At 41.5% G+C, this 19,453-nt stretch overlaps 1 protein-coding gene across 9 annotated transcripts; it reads right to left on the minus strand.

Annotated features, from left to right (window-relative positions):
• Positions 1-11,437: 11,437 nt before the first annotated feature.
• On the minus strand, positions 11,438-17,735 carry LOC147484175 (protein PLASTID MOVEMENT IMPAIRED 2-like). 9 transcript variants are annotated; one of them, XM_086579993.1, is made up of 8 exons: positions 16,088-17,735; positions 15,827-15,967; positions 15,151-15,321; positions 14,827-14,928; positions 13,881-14,006; positions 12,572-12,839; positions 11,915-12,042; positions 11,438-11,791 (listed from the first exon to the last, which is right to left on the minus strand). In XM_086579993.1, exon 1 carries the CDS (start codon positions 16,983-16,985, stop codon positions 16,260-16,262), a length of 726 nt encoding a protein of 241 aa, XP_086436119.1. In that variant the 5' UTR covers positions 16,986-17,735; the 3' UTR covers positions 11,438-11,791; positions 11,915-12,042; positions 12,572-12,839; positions 13,881-14,006; positions 14,827-14,928; positions 15,151-15,321; positions 15,827-15,967; positions 16,088-16,259. The 9 variants fall into 9 exon arrangements, 8 of the variants coding, with proteins under 8 accessions (XP_086436119.1, XP_086436118.1, XP_086436113.1 ...); XM_086579992.1 differs by having other exon boundaries at positions 11,869-12,042; XM_086579987.1 differs by having other exon boundaries at positions 11,438-12,042; positions 15,838-15,967.
• Positions 17,736-19,453: the final 1,718 nt, after the last annotated feature.

Raw genomic sequence — 19,453 nt, forward strand, 5'->3', positions numbered from 1 at the left:
TAGAATGCTGGGGGCTCTCGCAAGAAAGTTTGTTCGTCTGAAAAAGACCCCAGAGGTCGCTCTGTCAATTAGGACCCCCGAGGCCACTCCAGCAGTTGTCACTCCACCAGTCATGACCCCAGAGGTTGCTCCACCATGTGTTAGCCAATCAGTACATAATCCAGAGGTCATTCCAGCCCTTGTTGTCATGACCACAGAGGTCACTCCAGCCCCTGTTGTTGTAACCATAGAGGCCACTCCGACTCCAGTTGGTACGACCTACACTCCTCCGACCAAGCAAGCACCACCTGAGATCAGTTCTCCTAAGGACGCATCATCATCACCCGCAGTAGTTCAGACTACCGAAAGGGAGCGAGTGAACTTAGGAACAGACGACGATCCCAAGTTCGTCTATGTAAGGGCTAACCTTGACCCTACACTTAAGACCAAACTTGTAAACTTTTTATCCATGAATAAAGATGTTTTTGCTTGGTCATATATCAATGTGCCTGGTATTGACCCTAATGTTGCATGCCATAGATTAAACGTCAATCCTAATGCTAGACCAGTTCGTCAGCGACCTAGGAGATTATCCTTAAGATTCCAAAAGGCAATTAACGATGAGGTCGACAAGCTCAAACAAGTCGTCTTCATCCGGAAAGTCGATTACCCAGACTGGGTCGCCAACATATACAGTAGTAGTTCCAAAGAAGAATGGCACAGTTCGCCTTTGTGTTGACTTCACCAATGTCAACCAAGAAACACCCAAGGACAGTTTTCCCTTGCCTAGAATCGACCGACTTGTGGACCAGACCTGTGGCCACGAGCTCCTGTCATTTATGGATGCGTACAGTGGATACAACCAGATTCCACTCGCTGAAGAAGACCAAGAGAAAACATCCTTCATCACAGAGCAAAGAATTTACTGCTACAACGTCCTCCCGTTTGGCCTCAAGAATGCTGGAGCGACTTATCAACGGCTCGTCACTGACATATTCCAGGACATGCTAGGGGATACCAGGAGGTCTATATCGATGACATGGTCGCCAAGAGCAAGAAAGCAGGCGACCACCTTACTCACCTCGAGCAGGCGTTCTACAGATTACGCCAAACTCAGATGAAGCTAAATCCAGAAAAATGTCTTTTTGGAGCGTCCTCAGGGAAGTTCCTAGGATACCAAGTATGACAACGAGGGATCGAAGCCAACCCAGACCAAATTCGAGCGTTCCTGGACATGCCCGATCCAAAGACAAAGAAACAAATACAAAAGCTATCAGGAATGGTTGCTGGGCTCAACCGATTCATATCACGAGCATCTGACAAGTGCCGACCGTTCCTGCAACTTCTCAAAAAAGGTGAGCAGTTCTCATGGAACGACCAGTGCCACCAAGCATTTTCCACCCTCAAGGAGTACCTGACAACACCACCCGTCCTCGCAAAGCCAACCGATGGAGAAACGCTGGGGGTTTACCTAGCGGTCTCAAATTTTGCTATCAATTCGGTTCTCTTCAAAGAAGACAACAACTCCAAGAAGCCGATCTACTTTACAAGCAAGACATTAACTCCAGCTGAAAAGAACTACTCTTACATTAAACGAGCAGTACTCGCATTACTATACTCTGCAAGGAAGTTCAGGCTTTACTTTCAAGCACATCCAATCAAGGTACTCACCGACCTCCCATTGAAGAAAATCCTTCTCAAGGAGAACAAGACAACTCGCATGGCAGTATGGGCCGAAGAACTAGGGGAGCACCACATCGAGTTCGCCCCACGCACCTCTTAGAAAGGACAGGTCGTCGTAGATTTTCTAGCAGACTTTCTAGTTGACGACCCCAGCTGGGAACCAGAAACTGATACCCCATCCATAATGAAGTAAGACAAGACAGTCTGGTCTCTCTTTGTAGACGGGAGGGAGTGGACTTGGAGTCATCTTAGTAGCTCCAGATGGATCCATGTTGGAGAAGTATGTTCGCATAGATTTTGTGACCTCTAACAACGAGGCGGAGTACGAGGCATTAATCATGGGGGTTCGAATGGCGTTACAGCTCGGTGTACAAGAACTTCAGGTCTTTAGTGACTCGTAACTGGTCGTTCACCAGATTGCTAAAGAGTACACTACCCATGAAGGTAACCTTTCTAAATACCTTCAAGTTGTTTATCAGTTACTTCCGTCTTTCATGAAAGCCACAGTACATTATTTTTTGCGCGACGAGAATCGTCATGCGGACAGTTTAGCAGGTCGGTCAAGTCGAACACGTCCTAGAAATCCGCGACCTGTGCCCACTCTCTGATGATCAGATGAGCCAAACATGGATGCGGCCCATTATAGAGTACATCCAGCACGATACACTCCCAGAGGAGCGTGCCAAAGCAAGACAAGTCCCATATCAGGCACGCCGTTACTGCCTGGTCAATAACAAGTTATTCAGAAAATCCACTGGCGAACCTCACTTAAGGTGCATAAGCCCAGAACAAGGTCAACAAATTTTTGCTGAAATTCATAAGGGAGAATGTGGGAACCATGCTGGAGGTCGCTCTTTGGCACACAAGGTGATTTCCCAAGGATACTTTTGGCCTCGAATGCAGACCGACGCCAAAACATATGTCCTCAAATGCATCAAATGCCAGACCTATGGCCACAACATCATCCAACCAGCTCGCGAGTTGATCAGCATTGCGAGCCCTTGGCCATTTCACATGTGGGGCATGGACATCATGGGACCGTTCATCCCACAAAAAAGTATCGGCTTCCATTTTATCTTAGCTGCAACCGATTACTTCACTAAGTGGGTCGAAGCAATTCCTTTAGCTCATGTCAAGGAATCACACGTCAAAAACTTCATATGGACTCACATCATTACCAGATTTGGATTACCACATACATTGGTCATGGACAATGGTTCCCAGTTCAAGGGAAAAACAGTCAAGGAATTTCTAGCCAAGTGGAAGATCGTCCATGTGTTCTCCACTCCTCAATACGCTCAAAGCAATGGCCAAGCAGAGGCCAGCAACAAAACAATCTTAGAAAATTTAAAGAAAAAGATTGAAAAGAGCAAGAGCCAATGGCCAAATAAGTTAGAGAACATTCTGTGGGCTCATCGCACCACAGCTCGCTCCAGCACAGGCGAGTCGCCATTCTCCTTATGCTATGGCACAGAAGCCGTTATTCCTACCGAGCTGACAGTCACTACGACTCGATCAGAGCTCGTCGAGTCTGGACGCAATGACTCCGTCCTAACTCGAGAGGTCGACTTGCTGGAAGAACGCCGCGACCTAGCAGCCATCAGAGTGGCATCTTATCAGCAAACTCTGAAAAAGTCCTACAACAAGAGAGTAGATCCTCGATCTTTTCAACTTTGTGACCTAGTTCTGAAAAAGACTCAAGATGACTCCAAGCTAGCACCAACATGGGAAGGACCGTATATAGTGGAACGAGTTGTTGGCAATGGAGCGTACTGGATCAAGACCCAAGAAAGAAAATCGTTACCACGCCCCTGGAATACTTATCTGTTAAAGAAGTTTTATCAATAAAAATGCATTATTGTATACTCCATGTTTTTCTTTATTTTATTCAGGTTTAGTTTGCTTATGCTGTCAGTACAACCTTCTCCGTTTAATCTTACCAACAAAACACTGAACTTGCACTGAAAGCAACACCGGTATACGCACACTTCCAACACTCCCATGAGTTTCAACGCTCTCCATGGGCAATACGCTTTCATAAGCTAACACGCTCTCCGCGAGTAGAACGCTCTCTCAAGCTTACATGCCCAGAGCCTCTCCAATTCTCACTAGTTGAGGACCTATACCTCTAGGATCAACTTAGTGGGAACGCTCTCCATGAGCAATACGCTTTCATAAGCTAATATGCTCTCCGCGAGCAGAACGCTCTCTCGAGCTTATAGGCCCAGAGCCTCTCCAATTCTCACTAGTTGAGGACCTATACCTCTAGGATCAACTCAGTGGGAACGCTCTCCATGAGCAATATGCTTTCATAAGCTAACACGCTCTCCACGAGCAGAACGCTCTCTCAAGCTTACAGGCCCAGAGCCTCTCCAATTCTCACTAGTTGAGGACCTATACCTCTAGGATAAACTCAGTGGGAATGCTCTCCATGAGCAATACACTTTCATAAGCTAACATGCTCTCTGCGAGCAGAACGCTCTCTCGAGCTTACAGGCCCAGAGGCTCTCCAATCCTCACTAGTTGAGGACCTATACATCTAGGATCAACTCAGTGGGAACGCTTTCCACGAGCAATACTTTTTCATAAGCTAACATACTCTCCGCGAGCAGAACGCTCTCTCGAGCTTACTGGCCCAGAGCCTCTCCATGATCAACTCAGTGAACACGCTCTCCGCAAGCACTACAATATATTAGCCTAACATGCTCACCCAAACTACCAGACTCCACAACCTATATAGTTCTTCCCGGTGGGCAACGCACATATGAGAACGTTATCTACGGGCAAAAACGCGTCCTTACGCTAAGTCTCAGGCTTATTAGCATCTACACGCCATAAGCATCGTAAACAAAACACCAGCTACAAACAATCAAGAATAAGCAAAACACATGCATTCCATACACATTCATCAAAAGAACTGCCTGAACAAGAGTTAGGAAACCAGTTCGCGAATCCACCGATCTGCTGGGTCTACCTAGGAAATCCAGATCGGTATGGCTTACAACGTGTGCAAAATATCAAACTGCCACTTTCCTAGAAATCAGTTCATTTTGTATCAACACCAAAAAGGTGAACTGCTCAGGCAGGCCTGAGAAACCAGCTCTAGTGTTTAACTCTCTTACACAGAGAAGAACAAACAAAACAAACAAAAGATTTCATCACTTACAAGCACACAAGACCAACAATTATTGTCCAGGATCGGTAGCAACGTGTTTATCCTTAGGGGCAGCACTAGTTGAGGGAGTTTGCCTCATATTTCTGGGTACGACACGCGTACTCGTACCCAAAGTGCCACGATCACATGCCTCCTTCAGTTGTAGGTATTTCTCATTCAGCTCGGCATATTCAGCACACGCCACGGTGTATGCATCTTGAGCCTTGTAAGCAACCCCCTAGCAACGCTTGGTGTACTCAGTCACTTCAGCCAGCTTGCCTTGCAAATCTTTCATCGAACTCACCAACACCGACTTCTCATCAGCAACATCCCGATACTTTTTCGTCATCGCTTGCAGTTTCTGCTTATCAGCTCCCCAAGCCGCTCGCATGCATCCCAGCTCGACTTTAACGCTGTCATCGTTGTCAGAACGCTTAATGGTACTCTTCAACTTGTCGTACCCAGCAAGGAACTACAAGTGAAATACCAAGGTTAGAGTCGCCCATCAAACAAAAGGAACGCATAAGAGCAGATGCACTCACCAGACAGCAGGCCATATCCATGGTATCTAGCAGCGTCCCCATATCTTCATCATCGACCTCTGCCTTGTCACCGTCCAATACTATACCTTCTAGCAGACTGGTCGCTATGGGTGCCGAGTGGAAGCTACAGTTAGACCGTTTGACACCACGTTTCTTACCCGTCTTCCCCACATAGAAGAACTCACTCTCTACATCTTCAGCTCGCTTAGACTAGCTACCACCAGCAGCAGTGTAGTCCGGACCCCAGTCGCTGCGCTCCTCAGCACCCAGGTCGGGCTCCTCCCTCTGTTCAGGAGACCTAAACACAATGCCTCCAATTGAGCGACCTACCCTTTTGGATCACTTGTTGCTCTTGGCCTTAGCAGCAACAACCTTCCTCTTGCCACGATCACCATGACAATAGGAGTGAAACTCAATCTCTTCCATCACAAGAGGCGTTTCGCTTCGTCCCGGCCCCCAAAGAAAGATTTCCATGTCGCCTAGCCATAATAAAATCTGCAAAAGAAACCAACGATCAGCAACCTAAAACAGGGACAACAATCTCTTGCTCAAACGTAAAACCAGTTATTACATAACGCATACCTGAGACGATCAACAAAGGAGTGAATGAAAGAGCCTTGGAAAAGGATAAAGAGGCTTGAAGAAGAAGACGAGCAAATACCTTTGGACTTCGGGGAACAATTCTATTTATCATCAAGTAACGTTCCTTCCCAAGGCATATCATAATTACATCGAGACGCCAAACGTCAGGCCACCTGGCAGCCATCATTGCATATCTCTTGACCGCCCACATTCCTACACGTGCAACGCACGCACGGTAGCCAATACTGCTCTCAAACTGGGAACGCCTCATGCGTCCTTAAGATACGTGCGACCTCTAATACTAAAGACGAATAACAAGCATAACGCGTAAACTAGCTTACAGGCCATTTAGCCTATCTCATTCTTACCACAGGTAGCAACAACAGCTACACATTTACAAAGCGTACTCAGACATATCACATGCAAATCACCAACTAATTAAGAAAAGGAGGGCCATTGCATGCATTCAAGACAAGTAAAATAGCGAATGTCCTCGCCAGGACCCAGGTTAAATAGACCAACTGGGCTGCTGAGTTTACTTAGGAAATCCAGCTCGCTTAGTTACCAGTTATCACTTCCCGAACTCTCCAAAACAATCCGAAGGTCCAGGTCGTTCAAGTACCGTTCAAACAAAATTACTACTTAAAGTGAACTGCCTGGGTTAACCTAGGAAACCAGCTCTATTGTTTCAGGCCCAAGACCACACAATAACATAGATTTAAATCACCGTTCCTAAACAAATCGATTCAGACTTTCAGTAAGGAGAACATCCAACATTGGAGAAGAGCTCGGTTCGTCGGACGCCTCCATAGCCGCATTAGTAGCACCCACGTCCAGGTCCATCGGAACCTCCGAGGGATCAGCTAATGTGCACTAGTAGTAAAAGGAGGCACGACCTCAGGAGCATTACTAGCATCTTCGAGTGTCTCGTTCCTATGATCACCCAAAGCCCCACGTTCATGTTCCTCCTATAGCTCATCACATTTCTTCTCCAGCTCCTCTACCTCAGCGCAAATGGCAAAATAGGCATCCTTCGCCTGTAGCGTGGCAGTTTTGCACCGTTTAGCAAAGGCATTTGCGGCGGCTAGCTTTTTCTTCAGGTTGTCCACCTCATGCCTCAGCTCAACCAACTCGTTAACAGCTATCATCTTCTCCAAAGTCAATGATGTGAGTTGCGTCTTCACATCTTCCAGTTCTTTCTTCTTAGATTGCTCCACTTCGCGGAGAGTCGAGAGCTCGTCCTTTAGAACTTCGACCTCAGTTTTTTCTATCTCTGCGAACTGAGCAGCCGTTCTCAATTTTTGGTACCCAGCAATAAGCTACAATAGTACGCACATTACACCGCGTCAGTATCAGTCAATAACACGAGGCACAACAATGCAAACAAAGCATAACACAAGGGGTACTTACCAAACACCATGCCTTGTCCGTCCCCCTTAGGTTCGCATCCAGATCTTTGGAATCCAAATCTTTCCTATCACCATCCAGCGTCATCCCCTCCAGCAAACAAACAGCTATAGGTGCAGATCTGTAGCTACAATCCGACCTCTTCACATAGCGTTTCTTGCCTGACACCTCGTCTATGTACATCAGGTTGCGCTCCAGCTTATCTTTCCCATCACTAGAGTGACCTTTGTCAGTTTCTTTAACAGCAGCCTTCCCTTTCATCTTACCAGAAGTATCCCCAGTGACCTTGGTCGGAACGACCTCCGTGGTCTCTTCACCCAGCACGCTGAAGTCGACCAACGACCTAGACTTCGTCTGCGAGCCGCCCTCCCCCCAATTCACCCGACACCGCCCCCCAGGCCACCCCCACACACAGTGTCAGCTATTTTAGCAACCTTGGCAGACCGGGCCTCAGGTTCGTCGCCCCTCCTCTTTGGCAAGTGACTTCGCTCAGGAATGTTAAAGTCGATTTCATCCAGGTCGTATGGTGCGCCCTCCAGACCCTTATCCACCCCAGCCCCGGAAGCACCAGCACCTCCAGAGGGTCGCTTCGGACCGGTGCGACTTCGGTTCTTATCTTCCCGTGTCACCAAGTCACTCTTGCGCTTTTCCATCACAGGTCTACTAGACGCTTCACCAATCACCTCACCATGAGCCCTCTCTTTTTTGTACCCTCCTCTTCTCCCTAATTGCAGGCCCTCCCCGTTCCCTAAAGAAATGCGCAACCTCAGGAAGTTTTGCCAGTTTCTACGCTCGAGTTAGCCTCGTGAACTTCTCAATCACCTGCCGATCAGTTTCCCTCTCTATAGTAAGCTCTGCACAGACAACAAAATAGCAATGTCAATACAAGATCAATGGATGCAATATCGAAACACTCAAATAGCGTACTGGTACCCACCAGTAAGGTCACATATCCTATTTTCTACACCATACCCTCTGGCACAGAAGTTTCCTACAAACAGGAACGACCTTTTGTCCCAAGACTCGTTACTCACACCGTCCATGACGCTCGACCTTTTTATCTCGTGTTTGCAGACTAAAGTTTAGAGCATGAGATCGCTTTACTGAGAAGTGCTCAATAATATCAGCGACCCCTATCCGGTACTCACCGCTGGTGTTCAACAGGTCAAACACCTTAAACAACTGCCATGTGCTACCCACAAACTGGCAAGGCGCTTTGCCACAAAAGTTCAAGAACGCACAAACTAGTTTAGAGAACGGTATCATCATATGCACCCTCAACTGCCCCTCACAGATTATAACCCCGGAGTTTGGTGGATTGTACCTATCACTAAAGACCAGTGCGTCCTGTTCGGGCTCATGGATCTCCAGACCGCTTATAGTTATCCCATAAGTCTTTCTTAGGTAGGGGAATGCCCTCAAAGCATGTTTGTCGACAGCCCTAGGCGGCAGCCCACTAGACGACGACCTCTCATCGCGACCTGAGGTGCTAGTCACAGCAACCGCAGATGCAGATTGGGCATCATCCTCTCCACCTTTCGCCTCATCAACATCATCATCTTCATCGTCACCCTCACTCACCCCACAAACTGACTCTTCCTTCTCTTCCTCCGCGTCATCCCAACCAAGAGAAACTTCGTGAATCTCATTAGATCGCGTATCGTCTGAGTCAGACATCCTTCTCTTGTCACTCACAACTCTAACAACAGATAACAAAGCGAACGACCTAACAACTCAATAACAAACGCAAGAACGAAGCTGAGAGTAGAAAATCAACAATGGCATAAAACTAACCTGAAGACTCTTGGGGTAGTGAGTTTTTCTGCAAAGAGAAGCAAAAAGTGGCGGTTCAGATAGCCAGCGTTGTTTTGAATAACCGCCCCTCCAGTTTCCAAAGCGTTATGATTACACCCTAGCCCTAGCCACGCACGTATTCCAACAAGCTGTCTTGTCTTTTCAAATCCTGAAAATATGGGGCGACACGTTTTCTCTGCAACTGCTCAGATTTGCTCACGTGCCATACACGTGCTAACTTTTACCGCACACTAGTTCACCATACAGTACGTATCGATCTAGAAATTTCCTTAGCAATTCATACATGCTCAACACGCCACATCTTGTTTCTCTCGGCAGATAAGCCTCAATGACCAAGGGCCTCTCATCGAGAAGGGGTTGTGTGAGGGAGTGATATTCTCTTTCCTTCCGACTTTAAAAGGAATATCAAGCGCGTGCTTCGAAGATGGTGGAAATACTACACCGACCTCGACTTACTTCTCGACCTCGCCACTAGCTTCGTGCACCGTGAAGCTTCACGAGATCACTCTAGAAACGGGATCGTTATCACTACTTTCGGATCGTTCCATAACATGATTCAGCCTATCTTCTAGAAGCAATCATGACCAAAGCTGCACTTACACAAATCACTGCCGCAAGGTACTAACTACTGCCGCAAGCTACTAACGCCAGCTTCCAATCCTCATCATTGCGACAGGCCTATGAGCACAGTTCTCACACGCCTTCACCATTTCCACCCTACATTGGTGGTGAACTTTACACGTGTTGGGCTAAGATTCACTTCCACCCCCTATAAATACCTCCCATATGAACTACGCCAGACCTGATTCTTCTCTCCCCCCAGAATTGAGAGTAAAGATCGTGGCGCGGTTAAGCTCTTCAACGAACTTCGGTCTTTCCAATAATCAATACCCTCTCCCCTCCTTACCTTGTATGTAAAGGAAGAATCAAACACACTTTTACATTGGCGCCGTCTGTGGTCTCGATTTCTTGAGAAACCACTAAAACAAATCCCAAAACCATAAAAACAACCTCTCAAGCCCACGAAGCATGGCAAGCCTCGAAGCTCAAATCCAGAGCTTAGCCGGTCAGTTAGGCACGATGAATGAACAGATCACACTGCTCAGGCAAGACAACATCACACTACGTGCACAAGTCGACATGCAAAATCAACCCAAGTCAACAGGCAGGACAACATCACACTACAACCCAAGTCAATTTGACTTTGTCAAAAAAAAAAAAAGGCTTGCCACGTCTTTGGTAGAACTTGTTGGTGCATTTTCTTAGTACTCAGAGCATTCCCAATGCAAGTCAATATATTCTCCCTTTTATCACCTCCACGTAGGCAATATTTCCCCTTTTGATGAAAAACAAGGTGAAGCTGCCCAATGCAAAGGTGAAAAAAAAAATCTCGAACGGGATGTTAGATTCCGTCTGGAGGCTTTTTGATCGAGACAAAATGTAACATCTCGTCCGGTATTTTGTCTGAAGTTAAAAAATACCGAAAAAAAATTGAAAAAACACACGAGACGGAATGAAACATTCCGTCCGAAAAAAAAATCAAAAAAAATACACAAGAAGGAATCCAACATCCCGTCCGAAGTTCACAAGTCAGCCACTATCTCGGTCTCAGGTTTCACCTTGGTTTTGACTTGGGAAAATAGTCACCACATATTCACCTCTGCATTGGACAACGATTTTGAACCAAAAATGGTGACTATTTTCACAAACCCCCCAAAACCACCTGCATTGGGATTGCTCTTATAGTATTACTCGTTTAATTTCACCCATCGTTGGCATTTTCTCAGTAAGGAATGCGTTTAATGATTTGTCCTATCACTGGTCACTTTTACCAAAAAAAAAAACGTATAAATGGTCACATTTATTTTCATGTTTGGTTCTTGACAAAACCATCCACTTACACTTACTGGGCTGAAATTTGATTTTTTTATTAAAAAAACAAACAAAAACAGTCCTACATGAATAAAGGTGTCAAATGGGGGGGTCGGGTCAAGCCAATGCTTAAATCTCGAAGCCCTTACCTGCCCCTCTCAAGAGGACTTTAAGGACTAGGCTTGAGGGCTAAGTTTTAGGGTCGTATACTATGATTTACAAAATGAATTTAGAAACATTAGTTAAACTAGCAAAATTGCACGCGCGATGCGCCTGCACAAGAACTAATCTTTAAATACGAAGGAAAACAGATTGCATGCAATAAATTTGTTGTCGCAAAGGGATATGAAAAGCAAAAGTAATGAAAAGAATGAAAAAGTGGGATTTGGAACACAATGAACCAGCTAGCAATACAATCATATACTACCATATTTCATGGTTAAATTTAAACTTTCAGGAAAAGTATTAGTTGTTGTAAGCTTAGTGAATAGAAACAATATTTCTATTTAGGATTTACATAAGACTGCTTGCGCTTTATCAAACTACTGACAAAATACTCTTTATTAATGAGATTAAATATTCAATAATATGGACGCTCTGCTGGGTTGCTTTTGGAATGGATCAAATCCCCGAGACGTCAGCCCAGCCCATCAGTTCTCTACTTCTTATGTATCTCGAGCAACATCTTTTCCTCAAGTTCATTCATGTAATTGATTGCTATTGAGTAGTACTGCCTGTTCAGCTCATGAATGAATGCCTAACAGAGGAGCTCATGCATCAATGTACAATAATGGGTTTGCATTCAGATATAAGCTTTTAGAATGATGTACTGACTTGAATGGAGGAATTTTTTAGATGTCCAAGACTGGAGGTTGTCTACCTTGGTTCTTGGCTGAGTGTCATGGTTCGTGGGTGGATCAAGCAAAAAGCATGAATAAAACAACCTTATATCCCTATGAATTGGTCCACTACCACTATAACAACCCTTTAATTCAAAGCATTAAAACTCTGCAAAACAAAGTTCGCTTAGATGAGAAATTTTCAACGCATAATAAGTGTGACAAAACCTATCAAAGAAAACGATGAAGAATCAACATATCCACTAAGATGCTATGAGATCACGAAACCATCCAAAGAAGCAAAGAAATGAAATAAGAAACCAATAATATTCTCTCTATGTACCCCATTCCAATTAAGTCCACTAAAAATGAGACTGGTGTAGTACACTAAAAGGTTCGACTGTGACAAAATGACACTAAGATTGTATTGGCTTAAATAACATGATATGATAAAGTAATAAACGATTTCAATGAAGTGGACTTTTCTTCAAGATCACTATGAACATATCTTGCTTATGTTCAGTTGTGGATTCTTACTCTCAACAACTTCCAACATACAAACCTAGTGAATATGTTACAACATAATGCAAATAATTCATGTGCTTGCACCCCTTGCATATATTTGATAACAAAAAAGCCCAAGCGTGACAAACAATAGCCATTAGAAAGATCAATTTCAAAAGCAGGGCATAACTTACATGCCATTTTCGTCAACTTGATGTGGCATTCCCATTCCTGTATATTATTTTGAGCACTCTTTCTGTTGTTTCCAGATATTCCATCTATGAAAGTGAATCAATTGTGTAGCTCGTGTTCTCAATTTCCTTTGTTTCAGACCAGCAAAGTAAATATGTCGAAGGGTTCTCTTGCATGATTTTGTCAGTTGTATCCTGACATTGCACTCTACTTTCGTTTCAATACAACATAGTAAATCTACTTTGTAGTTACCTGCGTTGTACTCCTTTCCTGTAGATAGCAAAGTCTGATCCCAGTAAGACATCATTTAAATCATACATCAATTTTCTCATACTTAGTATAGTAATGAAATCCAAATTAAACATTATGAGATGAACCAATGGTAGAAAAGCATGTAAACCAACCACGGGTGAGATCAGGATTCAAGAGTCAAGCACTAACGACTGAGATAAGGAATTAGGATCCCTACTAAGGAATTTCTAACTCTTTCAGCAAATTTATTTTGCAGAAATGTGCTTATTCCACTAAACATTTATGTTTAATGGAATTATGATTGTGATAAACATACCGAGTTTTAATCCTAAACCGAAATTCATACTGATTAGACGAAGAAGACCAAGATTGAACATAACAAATAATAGATTTAAAAAAGGTACAATTTTCTTTGGGGAAAAAAAGAAAGTGACGACAATGGTTGCATTTGAGCTCCTTAAGTACCTTTTATTTCAGACATGAAGTCTAACTTGGAAGAATATTGTGTACATTGACTGAAATCCTCATTGACGACTACATCTTCATTACACATTCACAGGATAATGATGATGCTTGACTTGAATTCTAAGAAAGCATTGATAAACAATACAATGTATATAGTAAAACATATTATTGTATGAATTTGATACAAAATAAAGCATAGCGATAGAAATCAATAGTGCATAAAAATGAAAAGGAAATGCAGAAAATGGATTGATTTGTTGTTGAATGAACCAAATCCCTATTATGATAGTACATGGCATAGACATTAGATTTCATAAGCTACTGTGTAAATTTTATTTCAAGGTGCATTGTACTGACTATTTTAGATTAAGGCAATTCACCTTAACCCACCAATCTAAGGCACTATTACAGATGCTCTACAGATACATACTAATCATTTCAAAACCTAATAATAGGGTGAGTTTGATTCATCTGTGTCAAGCATAACTATTGGTATTGTTTAGTAGCGTTCACGATAATTAAACAGTTAACAGATGAGACGAAGCTATAGAAAATAGACACCTAGAATAACTTCAGATAAAAAAAAAAACTTACAGTTAAAAGTAGACTCCTCTTCTCACATTTGAAGAAAGACGTGCATAACCACATTTATGCCTTGATCCTGATTGGTTTGTCCAAATTAGGGGCCTGATTGCCAAATACAAACTCAGAGTTTGGAGACTGTTACAACAGAGAAGTTAAAGGTAGTCAAACTTCTGTTACAACCAATCAAAGTTTTTTTAAATAAATTGTCACAACTATGGTTTGGGAACAAAGATTTAGATGAACATATTATTATTATTATTATTTTGAAAAATGTAATGGTTTAAATAATATTTTGGTAAACAGAAAAATCTGCAAAAACTGAAAGTGATCACACTCAATGTAATTAAGTACGAAATATCTAAACAACTAAAAACTGTACAAATTAAAAAATATTAAACGTTAATTGCCCGACCATGTAGTGCAACACGTTTTAAAACATATTAAATCTCTGATCAAGGTGTGTCAAAAGAGATGATTCCCAATTCTCAGTGCAGCTATTTAATATGATCTGAAATTCAAAGCACAATCTCCATAATATATAGATCTATTTCGGACAACTATTATCGGAACAAAGATTGAACTGGAAAAATTCGAATGTACAACAATAATAATAATAAAATTGAACCAATTAAGCACTCAATAGACAGTAGTGATTAATGCATTGGGATCCTAGGACTATTCTCACCAGTAGTAGTTACTAAAAAACTGAAAGCCACGGATATATAGCGGTAATTCCGGTAAACTACAACATTGTGTACGAAAACGAAGTACAAAGGAAGAAAAAAAAAATAGTCAGTTAGTTACATTACAAATTGGCGCACAACCAAAAAAAATTGGTTGCAAAGGAACCACCAAATTGATGAATTCAACTTGCATTTGACATGAATGTGAAATTGAACATCTATACTACTATGCGGTACGAATCTTGAGGGCGGGGGAAGAGAGAAGATCGTACCTTTGAGTTAGAACGAAAACAGTTCCCAAATGAGTATCGTAAAACGGCGAGAAGTCATTGAAATGTAAGAAATCGTTGGCTTGGAATTTCCATTTTCATATCCTGGACGGTTAGACAGATGGAAAAACAGTTTGGAGTGAATTAGTCTCGAATAGAAACTTGGCTTATTTGGAAGGGTGCGACTATGTCGTTTGAGAGAAAATATTAAGTGCCCTTGAATTTAGATAATATTATGGTTTACGTATTGGAAGTATGCCTTTTGTATAAACACAAGAGCAATTGGATCAACGATCATGGACAACAAAGTGGCAAGAAAATACATACAACTTCCTGGGTATTTAGAAGAGATTGGCGCTGTCTTCACAGATCTTGAAGGACTGAAACAGCACGTACTTCAGTGTCCAACATGGTTGGCCTACTCTCCTTGATTCTTTCACTGGATTGCTTTAATTTTGCTGCAGCCGCCACCAAATTTCCTCTCTGGGCTGCAACCGCCTGTAGAAAACATCTACAATATCATTAGTAGTAAAAAAAAAACCAGTCTAGGTGTCCCGCTTTGTTAACTCAATCTCTAGCAATCAATTCATTTTTTCATTTTTGGGTATGAGAGAGATGCTAAGATAAACGCTCCCCAAGATCGGGGTAACTAAAGTTCTTTGTCCAAGCCTTCCATGAAGTGAATCACAATAAATGCATCAAAGCTAACAAAAAGCACATACTACTCCAATTATTCAATTGCTTATAACCAGCTTAATAAACCACTGATGAGAAGAGCAAAGAACCGAGAAACAGAAAGCCACAAAATATGATATGAATATAAGTAAAAGATTTTGAAATTAAGACTAACTGCAGGCCAACCTTCTCATAAAACCAGGATAATATTGGGAAAATATCAATGCTAACACTTGTATTTATAGACCTCCTGTCTAGGACGTAAGTATTCCCAAATATAGAAGCAATAAGAATATAATCAGTGAGCGAGATGTTGGTCTAGACATACCATCTTCTTACCAGCCAGTCCGGCTTCCAGGAAGTCATTTCTTGCAGCTTGATTGAAATTAGCTGATGTCATCCTTTTAACTTCAATTTTCAAATTGTTTTGCTAGTGGCATAACCTTCACATTTTGCTGCAAACTCCTAGCTTCAAGGTCCATTTTGCAAATATGTCAACAATTTCACAAAGCTTAGAATCTATCGAGACAGGAAGAAAGAGAAAAATATTAACAACAAAACAAAAAGGGTAAGATCATCAGTATTATACCAAAGCCTCAGACGTTGAACCTTTTCTGCTTCAGATTTTTCCAAACGGTCAATCACCTATTCTTTCATCTCCAATTTCAACACGATTTCCAACACCAAGTTCAAGAAACCAATGTGGGTTTTCAGTAAAAGCTTCAAATATTGTTCTAGAGAGCCAAACAATATGCAATAGTCTACGTCCGTTGCTTACCTTTTGCTGATTCCCATGAAGTTTCATTTCTCTCGGAGCTGAAGCTTCCACTCATTGCTCTAACAGGCCTTAACTCATTCTGTAGGACATCAGCATCATAAGCTGTTTTTGCCAGTTTCGCTTCAAGCTCCTTTGTGCGGTCAATATCACGCATAAGTTCCTTTATTTTCTTTCTGGTTTTCTCCATGGTGGATGTGAACTTGGTTTCTTTGGCTTCCCTTTCCGCTTCAATGGCTTCAAACTCTTTAACAGCCTCCATCCTAGCTAATTCGACCAGTACTTGCTCTTCATTGGCTTCCTCGATCTCCTGCTTTAGACCCTCAATGGAATTTGAATGAGACCTCAGTCTCGAAGTTGAAGCTTCGGTTTCTTTCTCAACCCGCGATTTATTTTCTAAAAGACACGCCATATCAAGCTTAAGCTTACTCAAATCCTGTTTCACAGATTCCAATTCTCTCATAACTTGAGCATACTGATAATTTTCCCCTTCTGCTACAGCCAATGCTCGTCCACCTTCAATTCTTTCTGGTCTTTTAAGTGTTTCAAGCTCCTTTTTTCGTGTTCTAGCTCTGAATTTTGATTCTTCTATTCTACGATTCAGATCTTTCACTGTCTTATTTGCACTAAAGAGCTCTGACTCTGCCTGGAATCTCATGTCTTCTGCAACTTTAATGTCCTCACTGTACTGTCTGATGTCTTTCTTCGCCATATGGAGTTCTCTTGCCCTTGAAGATGGCTTCTACAAGTTCAACTTAGTGCAGAAATAATTAGCTTGCAATAGCAAAATAAATTTGGAAAATAAAAACAAACAATAATAGTATGTCGACTGGATTTGAAATATGCTTATATATTGAACTTGTTAACTTCTCAATAAGATTACATTGGACTGGATTTGAGGAATATGTTTTGCTTCTGTGACTCAATTTACATAAGATGTCACTGAATTAGCACTTTAAAAAAAATAAAATTAACAATGTTCGCCTCAATGAGCCAAAATTGCGTTAGTTGGGATTTTGAACCAAATAATACAAAATGTATATATACCATCACCCTTTATTTACCTTGCTTTAATTATAAATATAAATTTAATAGAAAAAATATTCTTGAATTACACATGCAATAGTTCTATGATTTCGTTAAATTATATTTAAGCGTTTCTGTATATATGCTACATGAACTTTTCGCATTCAAGAAAACATACCCAACATCTCTATATAGCACAATCAAATGCCAGATCAATTGCATAAAAAAGGACTGTTTAGAACTTAGATATAGGCCTAAATTGATGTTAGGCCTAAAGTATTTGTATCTCAAGACGCCACACTTAATATGATAGAAAAAATCGATTGTTCAAAGAATTAAAAGAATTCTAAATGGCCAAAGAACAGACCATAGGACGACTCGAAGCGATTCGGCATAGATGATCGACATTGTCAAAATACATAAAACCAAAAATGAAATAGGAAAAATTACCTTGAGCTAGCCCGCAGATCGTTAATGGAAAAAATTTGTCAAAGAAAAGATAAGAAGTTCGATGGGATAAACCTGGATTAATATTAATCATAATTGAGAGATGAGGAGTTGCATCTAACCAGTACTGGAAAGAGTTAATGAAGAAAGGAGGGGAAGTTGAAAGAACTCAGTATTAATTGGAAGTTAAGTGGGTATTAATGGTATTTAAGTGGGTATGAATGGGAAGGCAACACCGCGTACATGTCAATATAGGCGTGGATTTGGGTTTTTGCCCTAAATTGACATAAAACTCCTTTGTCTGTGTGTTGTAATTGAAGGGTATAAATAGAAACAAAATATTAAATGACGAAATAGTCCTTTTTAAAGACATTGAATAATATTTTTTTGTATTTAATCAGGGGTATTAGGTGGTAGAAAAAAGGCTGGTCTAATTTAAAAGGCCAGGTTAATTATGGTGTATTTTACTAATAGAGAAGAGATAAAAATGTACACACTTCACAATTAAAACTTCAAAATACTAAAAAATTTGTTAAAGTTGTACTAGTAAATTAAAATCAACTAAATTCATTTCATAAAATATTATTATGAAATTATAAGGTTGGCAAACTTCAATGATAAACATTATTTTAAGTGATGTTTAGTTTATTAATATTAAAATGAAATATATTACAATAAGATTTATTAAAATATATGTGATAAATGTTGAGGGCCTAATGAGGGATCAAGTAGGGCCTACGAGGGTTAGGCTTAGGGAATGGCCTAAACTTTAAGGCCCTTACCTCCTCTCAAAAATTTGAGGGCCTGGTCGGCCCAACGCAGGTGTGAGGGATTCATCTTGAAGGCTTTTTTGGCTCATGGGCCAGGTCAGGGCGAGCGGGCTAAGGGTTTGAGGACCATTTTGACACTCTTAGATGGGAAAACTTGACCCGTCCCATAGTGTGGGACGGAAAAATTTGTCCCGTCCGACTCGTTGTATAATTGTGAGTATTTTGATTGTGAATTTAACAATTGTTGAGATGAAAACGTGGTTGTAGAAGCATGTTGGTGACCCAAATTGCCAAAAAAATTACTACCTATCACATTAGAAATGATTTTTAGCAGTGTGTTGCGTTGATGATACTCTAATGGATCAAATTCATTTGAAGTTTAGCTGTTTTAATATGAAAATTGAAAATATTATAGCCACCCATGAAGCTTTAGATGTTTTAATGACAGTTTATTCTTACTATAGGTTGATTGATAGAGCTTAATTGCATTATCTCACTTCTAAGTTTGCCAAATAACCAAATTTCAGTTGTTTCACAAGTCCTTGCCAAATATTAACCGAAAACCTTGTCTAGTCAAAGCGGTCGAGTGGGAGTGGGAACGATATGAGCGCCATGGCCACAGCACTGCCCATGTACCATATGCTTTCTTTTACAACCCACTAGCATTTTGGGCATGCTCTATGAGCGTGAAATTTATTCTGGTACGCACACGCGATGTGCATGTTTGTTTTTCGTGCTTATTTTATAATACCTATCCGAAACGATGAGCGTGAAATTTATTACGGCACCGCATAATTTTTTTTTTTTTTTTTTTTTTTTTTTCAATTTGAATCGATCATAAAAATTTAAATTTCCGACCCGATTTGTTGCTCTAGATGTAAAGAGATCTCACTAACACACTAATTTAGACTGAATATGTTAAATTTGTCGAGATTAA

Source organism: Coptis chinensis, chromosome 8 (assembly GCF_015680905.1).
Source record: "Coptis chinensis isolate HL-2020 chromosome 8, ASM1568090v1, whole genome shotgun sequence".
In the NCBI taxonomy this organism is placed as follows: domain Eukaryota; kingdom Viridiplantae; phylum Streptophyta; class Magnoliopsida; order Ranunculales; family Ranunculaceae; genus Coptis; species Coptis chinensis.